We start from the raw sequence: 16,556 nt of genomic DNA, 5'->3' as shown, positions 1-16,556 counted from the left end.
ACTACATAACTTAAGACGACCATAATAATTCCAAAATAAATGTTTCCATGCTGAATTTATCGGTACAATTTTTTTCGCAATAAAGAATTATTTTAAATAAAAAAAAATACCGTCAGCATGCATCATGTCAATATTTTTATATATTAAAAAGTAAAAATACTATCGACTATTTGCTTTTCTAAATAAAGAAAAACATTTTTAAATAACATCATAATATGTGTGAAAAATCAAAGCAGGGCTCAGGCGAAGGATTTGAATAAATTGTATGAGCAAATTGTTCGAACAATTCAGAGAGTATTTATGCTTCAAGTTTCAGACAATTTATACAGCTCGAACGAAAACAATGGTCGAATTGTTCTTGTAATGATTTGACCATTACACAATTCAAAGCAGTAAATTAGACTACGTAGCGCAAGATAAAATCTTTTATCGAAATTACCATCTGTTATTATTGAACAGAATTTTTTTTTTTTATATAAAGTGTACTTTCATTGAACGAATTTTTACTATTCTAATAATCAAAAGTAACGCCGATAAAATTCCAAGCTCATCAAAGTAGCGGCGAGTATCGCGCATTCTTTTGGAAAAAAAATCAGCGGGTATCTCCGTCGATTAATCGCGGCGGAGATTATCAGGTGCACCGACCATTTTATCGGGCACGATGTGCTCGCGATGGGCGGTCCGATGCTTGCTACCAACGTAGCAACCTACAACATAGGACGAAGATCGGCAGTGAGTAGCCGCCGCCGCTGTCTCAAGGTCTCTCAACTAGGAAACGATCAGTTCCCCCGGCTTTGCCTATACCCATTAGCTCGCCGGATAGGAAAGTAATTACCGATGCATAAATCCGTCGATTGGAAGCCCCACGGCGCGGAGGCATAACGACACGGGAGAGTGGCGTCTCCGAGCGCGTCGCTCGTAATTCGCGAGGTGTAAGTCGTGTCACGTACGAACCGGCCGTTTTGCGCGTTCCGGCGGCAAAGCAGGAAGCGTACACGGGATTATCGGGATATAATCCCGTATAATTGCAGGTATTCTACTCCGACCTTCAACTACTTAATTAGCACTGGAACTCGGCTCGTACGCCGGAAAGACCAGCGCGCGATACCCCGCGCGCGGTAAGCCCGCCGCCGCGTGGAAATTGCAGAAATCTCATTTCCTATTTTCTTCCGTTTCTTCGTTCATTCGATGACACGAAGGTGATAACATTATCGATAGCGATATCGAAAGCGATATGTTATATTTGCACGTCAATTGCGAAACTGAAATACGGCAAGAACAATAAATTAAAATCGGCACGATACAATCTTTAATTTCATTTGAAATAATTATTTTGTAAAATGAAGCCAAAATTTGCCGTGTAATCTTTTATATTTTAAAATACGTAGGAATTTAAAGAACAATTTTTTATAAAATTTGCCATGTAATTTTGTACATACTAGCAGTGCGCAGTTTAAAAATGCTTCGAGATTTTCAAGAAACGTGCCACGAAGAATCTCACTGTACGTCATTCACAATGTGTGCGAAAGGTACACAATCGACACGAATAACAACGTTAATCGGCACGCCTGGCCGTTATAATCCGAGATAAATCTAAACCTACGCTGCTGATTAATCTCACTAACCATAGCGTTCAGCTCAAGCAGTGCACAGTTTCATCCGCCGGTCCAATTCTCCTGATTGCTTCAACGCGTCGCAGAACGATGTTGTTGATTGTCGATCGAAGAAAAGAACACTCGAGTCATGATCGATATCGTATCGCGAAGCTCCAATCGCTCGGCCTCAATAACTATGTTTGCGCCAGCAGAACTGACCGACCAGAACAGAAGTAAATACCATACGCCGAAGTTTCACACGGCGAATCGATCTGTAGGTGTCTAAATACGATGTATACAAGCAAAAAGAACACAAGAAAATTCCGAGGCCGCTGTCTGAAGAGCTCTCTTCTTGCTAGATGAAGTAAACTGATTTATGCATAGTTTATCTCGCTCGGTGCATCGATGCGAATAAATATTTCCATTTAAGATGCAATATAATCGAAGCGATATCGTTGATTTAAGAGCGTAAAGTAACGGGTGAATCAAAACGCGTTTATAAATTAATAAATTATTTTCTTCGAACGGTCTGAAAACTAGTTCACTAACTCACTTTGTTTCGAGCAGCTCGAGTACATCTTTCCGGCAAGAAACGTTATGTTTGAAGGCTCTCGCCGCTCATAAGTTTCTAACTGATTCACCATCCAGTCCCATATACCAGCCATATACAGGTACTATATTATCAGACGAATAATAAATCAGCGCGATGCGCACGAAGAACCAATAATTCTGCGACACCCGTTTCATTAAATAAAGCTAATAAAACCGAGTTTCGTTTAAATCATTTTCAGCGTATAATTTATGGCGCGTTTACATGGACTTCTTAAAATCGAGATGACAACCGTGCGGACGTAACTTACGGCGGGTTGCCGATTTTTCGAATCCCGCTACTTAGTCGGCCGCAAGAAAAGTGCTGCGCGTTCTGCATCATTAGCTACGCTATGCTTCGAAGTGCACTGTCGTGCCCACAGTGCAGTGAAGAAAAGTGCGTCGCGTCAGAGATCGTCACGATTTGCGGGGGAATCATCGCGCGCAGCGTAGATCTCGCTTTGAGCGCATACGGCGTGCGTTTTTTGCATCGCATCTTCACGGTAAATACATATATATTCACGGTGCGTTTCTGATAACTGCACGCAGAATGTCCATCGTCTAATAAAAAGATAATGCTCTAATGTCTCAAGCACATAATTATCTCTTTACCTTCATTAAGCACATGTAATTATCGTATATACATTTCTTTATACTTTATTTCACTCTCAATATTTATACTAATTTTCTAAGCTTTCAAGACAAATTGTGGGATAATATAAATTTTTACTCTTCTTCTTATCGTGACTCTAAAATTTCCTAAATTTTTCTTACACTCAGTTCGCGCGTGCATCCTTAGGAAATTAATCAATTCCAAACTAGTTTCCCGGGAAACTGATACGAAATTAGTTTAATGGGAAACTGACCCCTTTGGGGAAATAATCGCAGGATAAACAGACTTGGCTACTGGTTCGTCTGATTAGAATTTGATTCCACTGGGCTCGCCAAAGAACTCGCCGTTGAAATTCCATTTGGCGGACGATGACGCAGAGTACACACAACTTCGCATTACGTTAAGTGAAAAACCGCGCGGACGAATGGTTGTCGAAACCCTTTCCAGCGAGCGATCAACTTTTTGCCGGTCGCGCGCGTGTCGCCAGATTCGAGGCACGCAATAAGCGTAATCGCCTCCTCCGCCAAGTAAATTATCAGGGGCTCCTCGCGGAGGCAGCCGGTGGGAGATTAATTTCAACGCGCGCGCGCACTTTTCCCCGCTCGCCGCTCGCAAAAAGCGCGCGCCCGTATATTACGATGGTTGTGTGTGTGTGTGTGTGGTGGTGCGCGCACGGCGGATAGATAGATCCCCCATTGCCATGATCTACAGCCACGGCGGAGCAAATCGCCGTCGCGCATCACGAGCCGGGTGGAATACGTTCCCGAGGCTTTCTGCGCGTCCTTAACAGCCGAGTGACCGAGACACGTGGATGTATACGACCGCCTCCTCTTCTGCCCGCTCTATATACCCCCTTTCGTATACGCGCTGACTGCGCGAAGAAGGGAGATCCACGGTGAATCTACGCCGTGCTCTCGCACGCTTCCACTCTTATTCCCGTCCTGTCACGACCAGTCGCATCATTAGGCCATCCGGTATTACAAATGACGTTGAAGGGACTCCCCAGGCTCCTCCACCTCTTCTTTGTACCCTCGCCCTGCCTATCACTCCGTTCCTCTCTTCTTCTTATTGTTCTTTCCATCTCCGTCCCGCGCGCGCAACCGAGATGCAGCAGGCTACTCCACCGGCTACTACTCCATGCTGGAGTTTATCTCCAGCTGGTTGCCGAGTCAATCCGGCGAAATGTCGCTTTAACTGGATCGTACGGAAACCACGGCAAAAACCGGCAAGCAAGTCATAAGCATTTATGAGTTTCTTACCGGCGATAATAAGTTTGGAACGATTGCTGTTTGTATCATTGCGCAAGGTGTACTGCGCCCGTTCTTCTTCTTCTTCTACTCGATGACATTCTCGGAAGGTGCGCGCGCGCCGAGAGAAACGTAGTGCCGTATCCTCGTGCCTTATTTGCACCTTCTTTTTCACCCGGTCATTCCATGTTATTAACATGCCGATTCTGTTTTATAAGATCCATTAAACCAGGTCCGATGCCGGCGCCCGTACGACCCCGGCCGACCTCACCTACTGCCCGCTTGTATAACCGTAGGTAATAAATTTGTTTCTTAATACACATTACTGCCGCGCGGCTTCACGAGACCGTCATCGCAAGAGACGATCTGTGCGCGCCGTTCGTGGAAATTCACGCGGCACACGAATCATGATGCAGAGGCGAAAAATAAAAGAGCGACCATTCGCATTCTTTCGTCGAGATACCGGTGCGCGGTGTTTCTTCTGTCATTCCACGCGGCACGCACCGCCAACAAAACCGCGTTTATTGTAATTTTCGCAAAAAGTTCGCCGTACGGATGGCTCGGTAGCGACAGCCGTGTCAGGATAATTTAAATGTAATCTCACTACGTGCTCTTATATTACGTTCATAGTCGACATCGTTCAGCACGCGATTCACTTTGACAGCAGCAAGTAGCTCACGCTTCACGGTGGTCGAGATAAACGAAAGAAAAGGGAAAACGAGGATGAAGAGGGATGAACGTGAGAGAATCCGCACAAGAGAAGCGGGAGAGAGCAGAGGCGGAAAGCAGCGCGCGCGGGTGAACGGATGAAAATAGTGGGATGCAAGGAAAGGTCGGGCAGTGTGTAGAGATAAAGTCGTCTGCGAGAGCATAAAGCCGGCAGAAGGAGAGGACAATGCAGGAAAGGCGTTTTATTGCCACCGAGGATATGGCTTCCGCAGGATAACGACATTACGATGGCCAAAGAAATCAGTATATATATCTCCAGAAAACATATGTAGTTGATAAAAGCGTGTGGCGAATTTACAATGTATCTCGACCGACGTCGTTGTAAAGTTGAACAGTTATCGCCGTAACCAGTCCCATGGAAATAAACGTCATTCGCGTAAAAACTAACAATATTATCGCAGGAATTATATTGATCTTCGGAAATGCATGTTTCTTGAATGCAAACGCCTGAAAATTTTCAATCCATTTCTTCAAAAATATATAAAAATTGAAATTATCAATATTTAGAAAAAGTTTCACTGTAATACGAAACCAATTCATTTTTGCGAACAATTCAAAGAACGTAAAGTCTGTTGTGCTTCTCGTCTATTTCGATAATATTATTGAGTTTAGCTTGTTCTCTTCTCAATCATATTTTGCTTCTTCGTTCTTCCTTTTCATCGGTTTGCGCAGTCAATATTTTTAAAACAGAAAATATAAAGCATCTTGTGTCTTAAAAAATACATGCTTTAAATATTTACAAATCATTTAATGCTAAATCTTTTTTAGATGTCATAACAGCTACGAACATTAATCAATATAAATCATAGAAAAATAATATGTGATTAAAATAAAATGATAAGAAAATTTTTTAAATCTTATTGATATCTTATCAGTCGAATATTAAACGTAAAAAGTATAACTTTTGAAAGTTTTGGATAAAAAAACACAATATATGAAAATAAACTATTATTAATTTATCATCAACATGTACTTTGCGTCAAAAAATGAATATTTCATAATATAATATTAACTTGTTACAATATCGATTCCATTATTAGCCGAATTATTGTGGAAAGGAAAAACTAGAGTGACTAATCAATATCGCAAACGAGCGCAGAGTGGATGCTGAGGGCAGCGTACAGAAGCGACAAAACGTAAATCCAAAAAGACGAGAAAGGAGAACGAAGAAGACGTGAAAAAAAGGAGTACGTGAAACGCGACGCGATTCACAAGGTTGCGACAAGGTAAACTCAACTAATGTTGTCGGGACGGACGAGGAGCACAACCGACCAACCACCAACCAAGCGACCAACCAGAGAACGGGATGAAGCTAAAGCTAAAAGGCAAGTCAAAGCAAGTCGAGAAGAGCTAGGTCGAGGCAAGGCAAGGTAAAGGCAAGTAGAGACGGGGGTAAGGCAAGGCGCATTGGCGAGGCATGCTAAGGCAACGGGTCCAAAGTCGCCGTCGTGCCTCGGTGCGAGGCCCCGGTGGCGCGTTAACCTCCCGCTCGAACGCAGTACGCTCTCGACTCTCGCGCAGGCCAGGTTGCACCAATCCCGTCGGTCGATCCGCCGACCACGTGCTGCATCCCGCCGACAGGCGAGAAACCGCGAAGAGGAAAAGTCACGGAGATTCGATCGCGCGCACGTGCCCCACGTGCACTCGCGACGACTGCCGCGCCGCGAGACGATAAAAGAACATTTTTTTTTTTCTAAAGACTTCCGCGACGGGTGCAACGTGCCTTGTCGTGAAACGCATTTTCGATCAATCCACGCGCTTCGATGATCACTGAAAGTCAGCGAGATACGATAGTGCGAATCAAGATCACAGTAAGCGAGTCGAGTTGTTCTAGTTTCCGAGATCGATCTCCCGTGTGTTTCGCTGCCGTGGGAATTCAATTTTCAAGTGCACGAGATGATAAGTCCGCGGGAAGCCACGGTGCTCGGGCGGAGGGCACGAGTTAAAACGGATGTCGTGAATTAATTGGCGGGAGATTCCGATCGCGCTTTCAGATTCGGCCGGGTAGCAGGTTACACCGGGTGTAACACACCGTGACGCCGGCGGCGAATTTCATTCCGAAGCATTTCTCACGTCCGCGAAATCAGTCCGGCCGCGCGCGGAACGCGATGATTAAACGAGGCGCGCTGTCATTCCTAACTGAGCGTTCCACTTTCCGCACGTGAAACTCACGGGACGAGGCGGAAATGAATGCGAAATGATCGCGTCAGTGTACGACCCGTGTAACCTTCGGTTCTCACCGCAGCCAAAGCGTAATCGCGGTGCGATAACCTTTGAGCGGGGCGTTCAAAAATTTTCACGCTTCGGCGAGTCGCGGCGAAAAAGAGGAATCGATCAGAAAAAACACTCGGCGCTCGAAGATCAATCGACCGGTACGGGACGGAATAATTGAATTATCGAAGGAAAAAAATCGTTTGGAGACACAGGAGAAAGCGGGTCGTCCTGCAGGACGACCATACATGGTCGCCGTCTGCCTACGAAGCCGAGGAAGAAGCGGGAGCGCGTCGTCGTCGCGTGGGAGGTCGAGCCATCGTGCGCGACGCTTTTTACGCGAAGCAAAGCGAAGAGACAGATTCGTGCGCTCGCTCCGGAACCTACACGCGGACGCAGCAACTGTTTAAGATCTCGCCGATCACTTCAGTTACGAGCGCGACTGCACGGATTTTGTGTGTACGGATCTTCCAGGAACGCCGTGATCGGCGCCGATCTCTTTCTTCGACGCGTCGCAAGGACGCATGGCGAAAGCAATCGACAGATCAATCCGGAGGGGAACCTGATTCGAAGCAAGAGTTTGCGCCACCAAGTAGCCAGCGCAGTTCGAATAATTATCTGCAACTAGTTCGTTAAAGAGCAAATCGTGACTAAATCTTCACGTGAATCGAATCGCCGTAAGTAAACGAGATTGAAAACCCATTCGACGAGCGAAAGAGAGACAGAGAGAGAAAGAGAGAGAGAGAAGAGAAAGAACGGCAAAAGGAGAAGAAAATAAGATGAAAATGTATGAACGGGCTGTGAATGTACGAACCGCTTGGGAAAATGCATAAGAAACTATTATATTGCGGGAAAATCGTATGCGAAATGAAGTGAGCCGCATAAGACGCGCAACGTCGATCCGTATCAGCGTCTACGCTCTCAACATGCAGTCGCGGTCGGAGTGTATTATCGGCGAGCGCCGCTTGCAGAGCCGGAGCCTCGCGAAATAAACTGCCGCGTACATACGTCGCTGTCGTTGCGCTCGTGACAAACGCGCGCGACGAATGAGAAGTTCCGCTACGGGTAAAAATAATAATAGGGAGGCAGAAGAAGAAGACGAAGAAGAAGAAGAAGAAGAAGAAGCAGCAGCAGCAGCATGCCGGTCGCGGGCACGAGGAGATTATGCAGAGTGGGACTCGCCGTGGTCTTAGTCACCGCGCTGTGCGTCCTAACTCTCCTAGACTCGCCGCCAACACGACTCCCGGATCCACCGACCGATCCTCCTCCCACGCCTGGTAAGCAATTTTCCTCCTCCGGCATCTCCGCGGAGGGCGCGAGCGCCGCGACCTTTGCCCTTTCGTTATCGGCGAACGGTCCGCCGCAACCTGAAGGCGGTAACATCGCGCATCGGCATCTAGCGGGATTTTTGCTGCGAATCGCGCAAATCGGTCGTGAGATAAAATCAAGAGAGAAGTCGACCTTGTTTCGCGTAACATGACGTCTTGTAAACTTGATTAACCTCTTGAACTCGAGCGTTTTGCTGTACAACGGTCTATTGAAACCTATTGTATTGAATCGTATTGAGTACGTTAAAATCTGTATCCCCCACTTTGTGCCTGATAACTTTTAACGCGTTATCGCGGTAAATTTATCTCGAGTCTCTTTTGTAAAAAAAGAAAATGTGTAATTAATAGATTCATTTTTCAAACTAAAACACAAATAACAGTGTATCTGCATCGTTAAGCATTCTACAAAAAATAAAAAAGTAGCTCTACTGCACATTATTATGAATAAGAAAATAAGCTTACTTAAATAATAAATTTCCACTGATCGCAATACTGTCTCAAGTATCTTAACAATAAACTTACAAGTCTGCATCATAAAAGATGTATTAGAAGTTGAGTACACGACCAAGAATAAACTTAAAAGCATTTTATGATACGACAGTTTTATGGTCTACAGTTCTGTAAAACTTGAAATTAAAACGCAGATCACGTGAAGCAAGAAACTTTTATCTTTTATCTCACTTTGCATATACAATCGCGATGTACGGAAACATGAGAAGAGTTTAAAGAAAGCAACAATGACAGTTAAAGCAATGCATTCGCGCAAAACAGCTTAATTGGCGCGTAAACCGAAGCGATTTGTTCACAGTATAAAGGGAGATTCACACGTAATAGACTTGTTCAAAGTACCCGCGAGCGATTTGTTATTCTGTGAACGCGCTATTTCCTGGTCGCGCAGATATTATAGTTTCTCAGCATTAAATCGCTATCCGCTTGAGCCGACAATAAAGAGCGGTTCCCTACTTTTTTAAACGCATGTTCATCCCGCGTAATTGCACGGGTTCTACGTTTTCTTGTGCTAACAGAGAATATGACTACGTAAATGACTCGCTCTAAGGGCCGATACCGATCAACCCGCGCTACGCATTGCAGAAATTCAACGGAGCTCTGCACGCAGCGTGCGTACATGCTCCCCCGAGAGAAGCTAAAAAGATACGAAGATAACGCATCGAGGTGTGCGTGTGCACGTGCAAAAAAAAAAAAACACGCTGCGAAGTTATAAATAAACCCGAAGCTTTGGTATAAAGCTCGCCAAGGACGTAAATCTCGGCGCTGGTCTTTGGTAGTAGCGACTTCATTAGTCGACGTAATTTATGATGTGATTCATCGAGTGACCGCCCGTCGACTCGTACGCTTTCGCGTAATTCACCTTCGCTTCTACCATGCAAACATTTCGCGGGAATTATGACAACCGATCGTACGGCAAACCGAGCTGCGTGTCATATATATTCATGTATACCGGCTCGACGAGCTTGTAAAATTTCTTCGGCTCGTACCAAGTCCGCGTAGACTGAGAATCAATCAGTTATATTTTAAAGCTAAACATAAATAATGAATACAAATTTAGAAATATTTTTTTACAACTAATTTCAATCAACCACGTAAAATAGCAACGATATCGGATTGATGATTAGTAATTTTTAGCCAGATAAATTGTGCAAGTTTTTGCACAACTCTTTTCGGTTGGTTGAAGGCGCCGGGGAATTTTTCTCATCGCGAACAATTCGACGACGAATCTTTGAAAACCCGGATGATTTACTTGCCGGATGCTGACTTAGCTATGTAGCCGACTAGATTCGCTCCGAGCCCTGACAGTGCGATTTCCATGAGAACGCCGCCGCCGCGCATTAGCGTATTTCTAGCGTGGTACGAATGCTTCTCTTGTGGGGCCGCGTTCGCCTTCTCGTAAACCTCGCAAAGCATGGCCGCGACGAGCGGACGGGGGAGAGGCGGGTAAAGGGCACGGAGTCACGAAGAATACTAGCGGCACGCAAACACGTAATACCACCGGCCGGCCGGTCTCGTTGGGTCAAACGCCGACTTTTAACGACACACCACGACGCATCATCATCTATCCCGCAGATACGACCCGTGATGGTTCAGTGAGATCGGACCGGTCTCGTTACCTACGCTCTCCCGGCGTCGAGATCGTCGGAGAAATAGTCCCGGGCGTCTCGTCAATAACGCTTCACGATCCATATACGTCGAAGACGAGTAATTGCAAACGAGATGAGTCACGAAACGTATATAGTGCCATAAATTTGCCCGCAGACGCCGGCGCGACGTTTTTTTCTCCGCCGTCCCGCCGCAGAAATAATTATAAATGAGAGTAACGAGAGTCCTTAAAGCTATCAACGGCATAGATTTATTATCGTTTGCTGAAGAGCTCGCAGCGCGCTTCGGACACGTCTGCAAACGTTAGCCGTACGTTTATTAGATGCACTAATGCCGCGTAGAAAAGAATGGAAATCTCGCTTCGGAAGCTTCTGCCGCGGCTCGTGACTCGAGCCTTCGTGACTGTACGGAAGAAATGAGTTTTCCTCACGGAATACAGAATAAGTGGTATGTTCGACGTTAGAAAACCTAATTAGCGGTCATGCTGATTGAATTCTGCGCATTTTCATTTTCTTTCTCTTTCTCTCTCTCTCTCTCTCTTTCCTTCTTCGCTATCCCGTGAGTATTGTTAAAGCGTCTCGCTGGAATATATAGAATCGCAATTACGAGAACTATCTGCGCAGCGCAGATAAGCGAGAACGCAATGTCGAGACGAACGTCTCAGCTATAAATATAGCGAACTGAACAAAGATAGATACGTATTCATAGTAGGTACGGCACGTTCGTGTCTAGCGCATGACGCGTCACTTCCGTCCGGTCATATAGTGTCAATGTCTTCATGTTGACTCACGATCTGCACGGCAGATAAGTTCAAGAATCGATCGACTTGAACAATAAGTTGATGTTCAATAAAACAAATATAATATTGCACTCGCGGAAATCGCGAGATGAATATGAACGATATTATCTAATTGCATGAAACTTTTGATAAGCTGCGGACAGAGTCAGCGGTACAGGTTGATATCAACAGCGGGTACTTGCTCTTATAAGAAAAACATAGCCGACTAAAACTCGTTAACTCGGATACTCTACAAGAACAACTCTATGTAGAGTGCCGCAAACTATGTGCATATTATTTGCCTTTAAATTTGCCTAATCGAATTCATGAAAAGTCCTGCATCGAAACATAATAAATGACAAGATGAGCAAAATTTATTTAATTGAACTTGATAACAGCCGTGTTCTATAACATACAAAGATAGCACTGATCTAAGCGGGAAACATTTGCCTTTATCTTAATGGAAAGATACTTGAATGTCTTTCTGATATCTTGTTTCCTCAATTATGCATCTGATAATTTGTTGCAAAGTATTTAATCCACCGTAAATTTTTATCTTCGTAAAATATTTTCTCTACATATTAAACCTTATTATCGATTTAACGTAGCAGATATTCTTAAAAAGCGCTTGGAAACAAAATACATCGCAGTATCAATATCTCGAGTTACGTCTAAATATTTTATCCGAATTTATGAATTCCACGTCAATATTTTATCCAAATTTATGAATTTCACGTCGATAGCGTTTAGTTATGAGAAGCTTAACGGATTTGGTATTGATTTTATAGAGACGCACAAAATCACAATAGTGCATTCTGCGAAAAATATATGCTATTCTTAAAAAACATCTTCTTTCAATTAATCAAAAAATGAAGAAAAAAAATTATTAAAGTTTAAATATTTTGTTAATTTGTGGATTTGGAACATATTTTATAGAAACAAACTGTGAAAATATCAACAGCGCATTCTGCAAAAAAATATATGCTATTCTTAAAAAACATCTTGTTTCAATTAATCAAAAAATACTTTGTTGCTACATACACAGATTGCATATTTTAACATGCAACATGCATGCCTTTGCAAAACAATGACTTAACATAACTTGAATGTTGTAATCTGATAAGATAGGACTTGAATCAATTAGAAATGAAAGTCGGAAACTCCGAGAACTAATTACATTTCAAAAACTAATTAAAGATAGTTAGTGCACGAGGATAGTCGCCGCGCTGACTCTGTTAAAACTAGTACAAAGTGTGTGTGTGTATATTACTCTTGATAAAAAATTAAGTTAACGCTATTTTTTTCGGGTCTCTCGATTAATTCTTCCGGCCACGTGGATCATTTTCTCAATTGCATGCAAAAAGTTTCTTAGCATCATTTTTCACGCTTATTTCAGGAGGCGAACCACCGGGTACAAGAAGCATCGTCGCTTATTCGTGGGCCCGAAGATTGGCACTCGATTATAGGCCCACCAAGCACTGCGACGGTAATGGAACGCGCGGAATGGCGTTAAACGCGTACGAGCCACCCGGCACGAAGTGGCTCGAGACAATCCCGGGACAGCTCTTCCTGTACAGCGCCCACTTGGATCTCAGAGTCGCCAGTTACCCAAGCATCAGAGTGATTGGCGTTAAACGAGGAGCCCTACCGCCCTCCGCGCTCTTCTGCACTATATGGTGAGCCATTTTTCACAACGCGACGCAACCCGTTACTCGTCTATCTTTGCTCAACATCAAGAAAGGAAAGACGCTCATAAACGCGCGCTAATCGTGTGTCCCCTCTACAAATCACGATGATAAACTGGCGCGTTAAATCAGTATCAATCTTCTTAATGATATAAAGATCCAAAAAAACTTATAATTAAATTTACATTGTTTTTAATATAAAGTTTTTTTTTCTATTTTTTAATTAAAATTTGGAAAATTTGCCACGAAAATGTATTTTAAATTGGAGATTATTTTTTCATTAGCGAGTCATAATTTAAAACTGTTAACGAGAGTTCTTCAAAGTATTTTCAAAATTTCGATATTTTTATAATCGAAAATAACTAGTGGTCTTAACTTTTCATCGAATCGATTAAGGTATAAAACTGCTTCGCGTGCTTGTTTACTCATATTTTCCGCTTCGGTGTTGGAGGTAAAAAAGCGCGTGTTTGTTTGCTGCAAACTTGTAACGAGAATTTATGACGCGGGACATATACAGGCGCATTAATAACAAGCATGTAGACGAAAGTACGCTTTTAATTCATCTCGTACGTTTAATTTCGGCGAAATTAAAAGTTCGTTATCACGTGGAACTTCACCTAGAAGCTGTCTGTTTCGCGCGGCGCGTTTCAAGGGCATGCAATGCAAATCTTAGCAGCGGTGCGAAACGAAGTATATTCGTTTAAAAAAAAATTACACGGTTGGAAGATATAAATGTCTTCCACCATGCGTGCAGATGTTTTCCGCTAGGATACTCAGCGGTTAACCAGCGTGTTCTTTCAATCGGAAACGGTGGATTAAGCGTCTTGGTCTCATTACCTTTCAGGTACCGGGAGCACGGAAGGATACAACGGTTGAGCGTGGAGGCACTCGTCTCGACGATCTGGTTGAACGAATGGGGCGGCACGACGGATAGCTATACCGGTATCCTCATAAACTGCCAATTGCCGTTGGACGGCACGCCGCGCCATCCGTCTCGGGTTTATGTGGGTTCGAGTCCCTGCCACGAGAATGCTAGTCATAGTTTAACGACCTATTCGGAGCTCGACGACGAGTCTTCCGGCCGGAAAAGACGCCGGCAGTTCACCCTGTGCATCAAGGGACTGGACTTCGACGAGGATATATCGCGCAAGCTCGTAGCCTTCGTCGAACTGCACCGCATTTTAGGCGCCAACCTATTCTACTTCTACGTTTTCAACGTGCACGAGAACGTATTGAAAGTGCTGCGCCTGTACGAACGATCGAACGTGGTGCGGTGGTTCGCGCTTGACCTACCGGGCGACCTGCCGAATGAAAAGGCGGCCCGGAGGCGATTTTTCAGCGAGGACATTTGGACAAAGAGGCGGATGGAACTTATTCCGTATAATCACTGCTTCTACGAAAACCTCCATCGATCGGAGTTCGTGGTGCCGATCGACATCGACGAGGCGATCGTGCCGACGCGCCGGAAAACCTGGCACGAGCTGCTGCTGGACGAGCGCGCGAAGCTCGGCAGAAACTTCAAGGATTTCGCGTCCTACTCCGTGCGAAACGCCTACTTTTTCCCCGAGCTGCAGAACAAGAGCCAGACCGATCGGTCGATCGAGAATGAGCTCCGTCGCGCGGCCGAATACCCGGATTACCTAGACACCATGAGAACGGCCAGTATCTCGCCCGAGGGCGACTCGGTGAAAAGCTTCGTCTCCACGAGACGCGCGCTAACGGTGCACAATCACTATGCCCTAACCACGTTAAACCCGTCCACCAGACGGGCTCATCATCTGGACTCGAACGATGTACTCAAGCATCATCACCGGGCGTGCGACAGCCGACATCTCGATTGCGATCTCCTGATGGAGGACGTTAGGATCGACGAGTCCGCCCTGCGCTACGCGGACGAGCTCAAGACAAGGATGAAGATCGCCTTGGCCGATCTCGACGCCCTGCCATAGACCATAGTGATGTTGTAAATAATAAAGCTCCTTTCAAGTATACGTCTCTCCTGTGTTTCTTAAATATATAATAACTCCCCTTGCCATGATTTTTACAACATATTCCTTGCATAACCTCGAATAATTTTATATAATAAAAAAATTGTAGTCAACGTTTCCTCAATATTGACACAAAATGCTGCCGAGAATAATAATTAAAAATATCTAAAATTACATCGCGATCTTTCAAAAAATATACGATGTAATATATGTCGTATATTTTTAAAACATGATATTTCTTTTCTAAATTTCTTCTTCTTTTTCAAAAGTTATATAAAAAATAGTAGTAAAGACAACAAAAAATTTTAAATTTAAATTAGATAAATTAAAAATAATCAATATTCAGTATTAATTTTCTAGAGTATTATTTTTACTTTGTTATTAATTAATTTTGAAAGAATTAATTCATTTGTGTTTATCTATTGACTGTTTTGAGTTTAAAAGAATTGCAAAAACTTAACAATATGATAAAAGTAAAATAAAATTCTTAATTAATTTTCTTAGAGTCCAATGTACAGAAATAAGCTAAAAGCTATCTATTATCTAAGCTAGCACTCATATCACCCTTCAAAATAAAATAGGTCACCTAGAAAACGATAGTGTCCGGAACAGTCTGCAACGATAAAAATAGTGACATTTTTGGAGCGTGATATTTACAATTATTGCGGTGTGTGTATATGTACACTAGGCAAAATAATCGGAAATCATATTAAAAAAACGGAAACAAACTTGGCATTTTTCAAGCTGAAACAGAATTACTACGATCGAGTATATTAATTGGAAAACGTGCAGAATGAAAAAAAAACCGACTTAACGCTTCTCTGTTTTGACGCTTGGACTTATTGCGGCTGGGCCCAATAATTGGAAAGCATTTAAAATGACAAAGGCACGGTTGATGGGCTTCCAAGATTAATGCTTGAGATTGTAATGGTCGACGTACAATAATTGGAAACCATCTAAAACGACAAAAGCAAAGCTGATGGCCTTTCAAGGCGTTGATGCTCGGGGCGTTTAACCCGCTTCCGAAGATTCAAACGCATTTAACGACTAGAATCGCTTTTCACGCCATCGTGGCCTCAACCGTCTGACACGTTTATGAAATGAAACGAAACAAACGTGCTATTTGCACGGAGGATAGCATAGGTAAGATACGAGTCTCTTGAGTTAACGAGTACATACGAGGAGTGAACGACTTTATAAAGCGCCGCATCCATCATGCTCGGTACGTGCGAACGACAGTTTCAATCTCACTAAAGTGGCGGTTCGGTGGTCATCCATTAGCGTTCAGAATCTCGTTCTACACGCGGGTCAAACGCTTCGCGCCTCAAACAGCCCCGAGGAAATTTCTATCGTCGTCATTATCGACTGATTAGATAGCAGTCGCTTGTAGATCGAGTCGCTTGACGCGGAACGCGGACGGCGGTACGCGCGAACATGCTTTTCGCGGATAAAAATCATAAAACAAAGATCGCTCTTATGTGTGAGTAGAGACGTAAGATAAATCACAGAGTGGCGGAAGCAAACAAAGAGCTCGGAAGACAACTATGATTCTTTCAGATAAGCTTTACGACTCATATCGAGAGCGTTGCGAGTGCGCGATCAACGTTCTAAACTGAGTTTAATAGATCATAAGGAAGCCGTCGCGCATCCGCGTTCTCTAAAGCGGTCATGAGACACGA

The 16,556-nt window shown here is 43.8% G+C and overlaps 2 protein-coding genes across 2 annotated transcripts in view; one reads left to right on the top strand and one right to left on the bottom strand.

The window, feature by feature from the left end:
- Notum (palmitoleoyl-protein carboxylesterase notum) overlaps positions 1-16,556 on the bottom strand; it is a 454,423-nt gene that overhangs the window by 394,822 nt on the left and 43,045 nt on the right. The window lies entirely within an intron of this gene.
- LOC105678107 (uncharacterized) lies at positions 6,211-14,880 on the top strand. Its single transcript, XM_012377158.2, has 3 exons — positions 6,211-8,260; positions 12,601-12,880; positions 13,734-14,880. Exons 1-3 carry the CDS (start codon positions 8,122-8,124, stop codon positions 14,836-14,838), a joined length of 1,524 nt encoding a protein of 507 aa, XP_012232581.1. The 5' UTR covers positions 6,211-8,121; the 3' UTR covers positions 14,839-14,880.

The sequence above is a fragment of the Linepithema humile genome, chromosome 5 (assembly GCF_040581485.1).
Source record: "Linepithema humile isolate Giens D197 chromosome 5, Lhum_UNIL_v1.0, whole genome shotgun sequence".
Taxonomy (NCBI): domain Eukaryota; kingdom Metazoa; phylum Arthropoda; class Insecta; order Hymenoptera; family Formicidae; genus Linepithema; species Linepithema humile.
The sequence above is the reverse complement of the archived record's forward strand: the minus strand, read 5'-3'. Positions and strand labels throughout refer to the sequence as shown.

Excerpts from the sequence above, each read along its gene's own strand:
- LOC105678107 (XM_012377158.2), top strand. The coding sequence starts at position 8,122 with ATGCCGGTCGCGGGCACGAGGAGATTATGCAGAGTGGGACTCGCCGTG. Across the intron at positions 8,261-12,600 it reads CGATCCTCCTCCCACGCCTG|GAGGCGAACCACCGGGTACA; the intron begins GTAAGCAATTTT and ends CGCTTATTTCAG. Across the intron at positions 12,881-13,733 it reads GCGCTCTTCTGCACTATATG|GTACCGGGAGCACGGAAGGA; the intron begins GTGAGCCATTTT and ends ATTACCTTTCAG.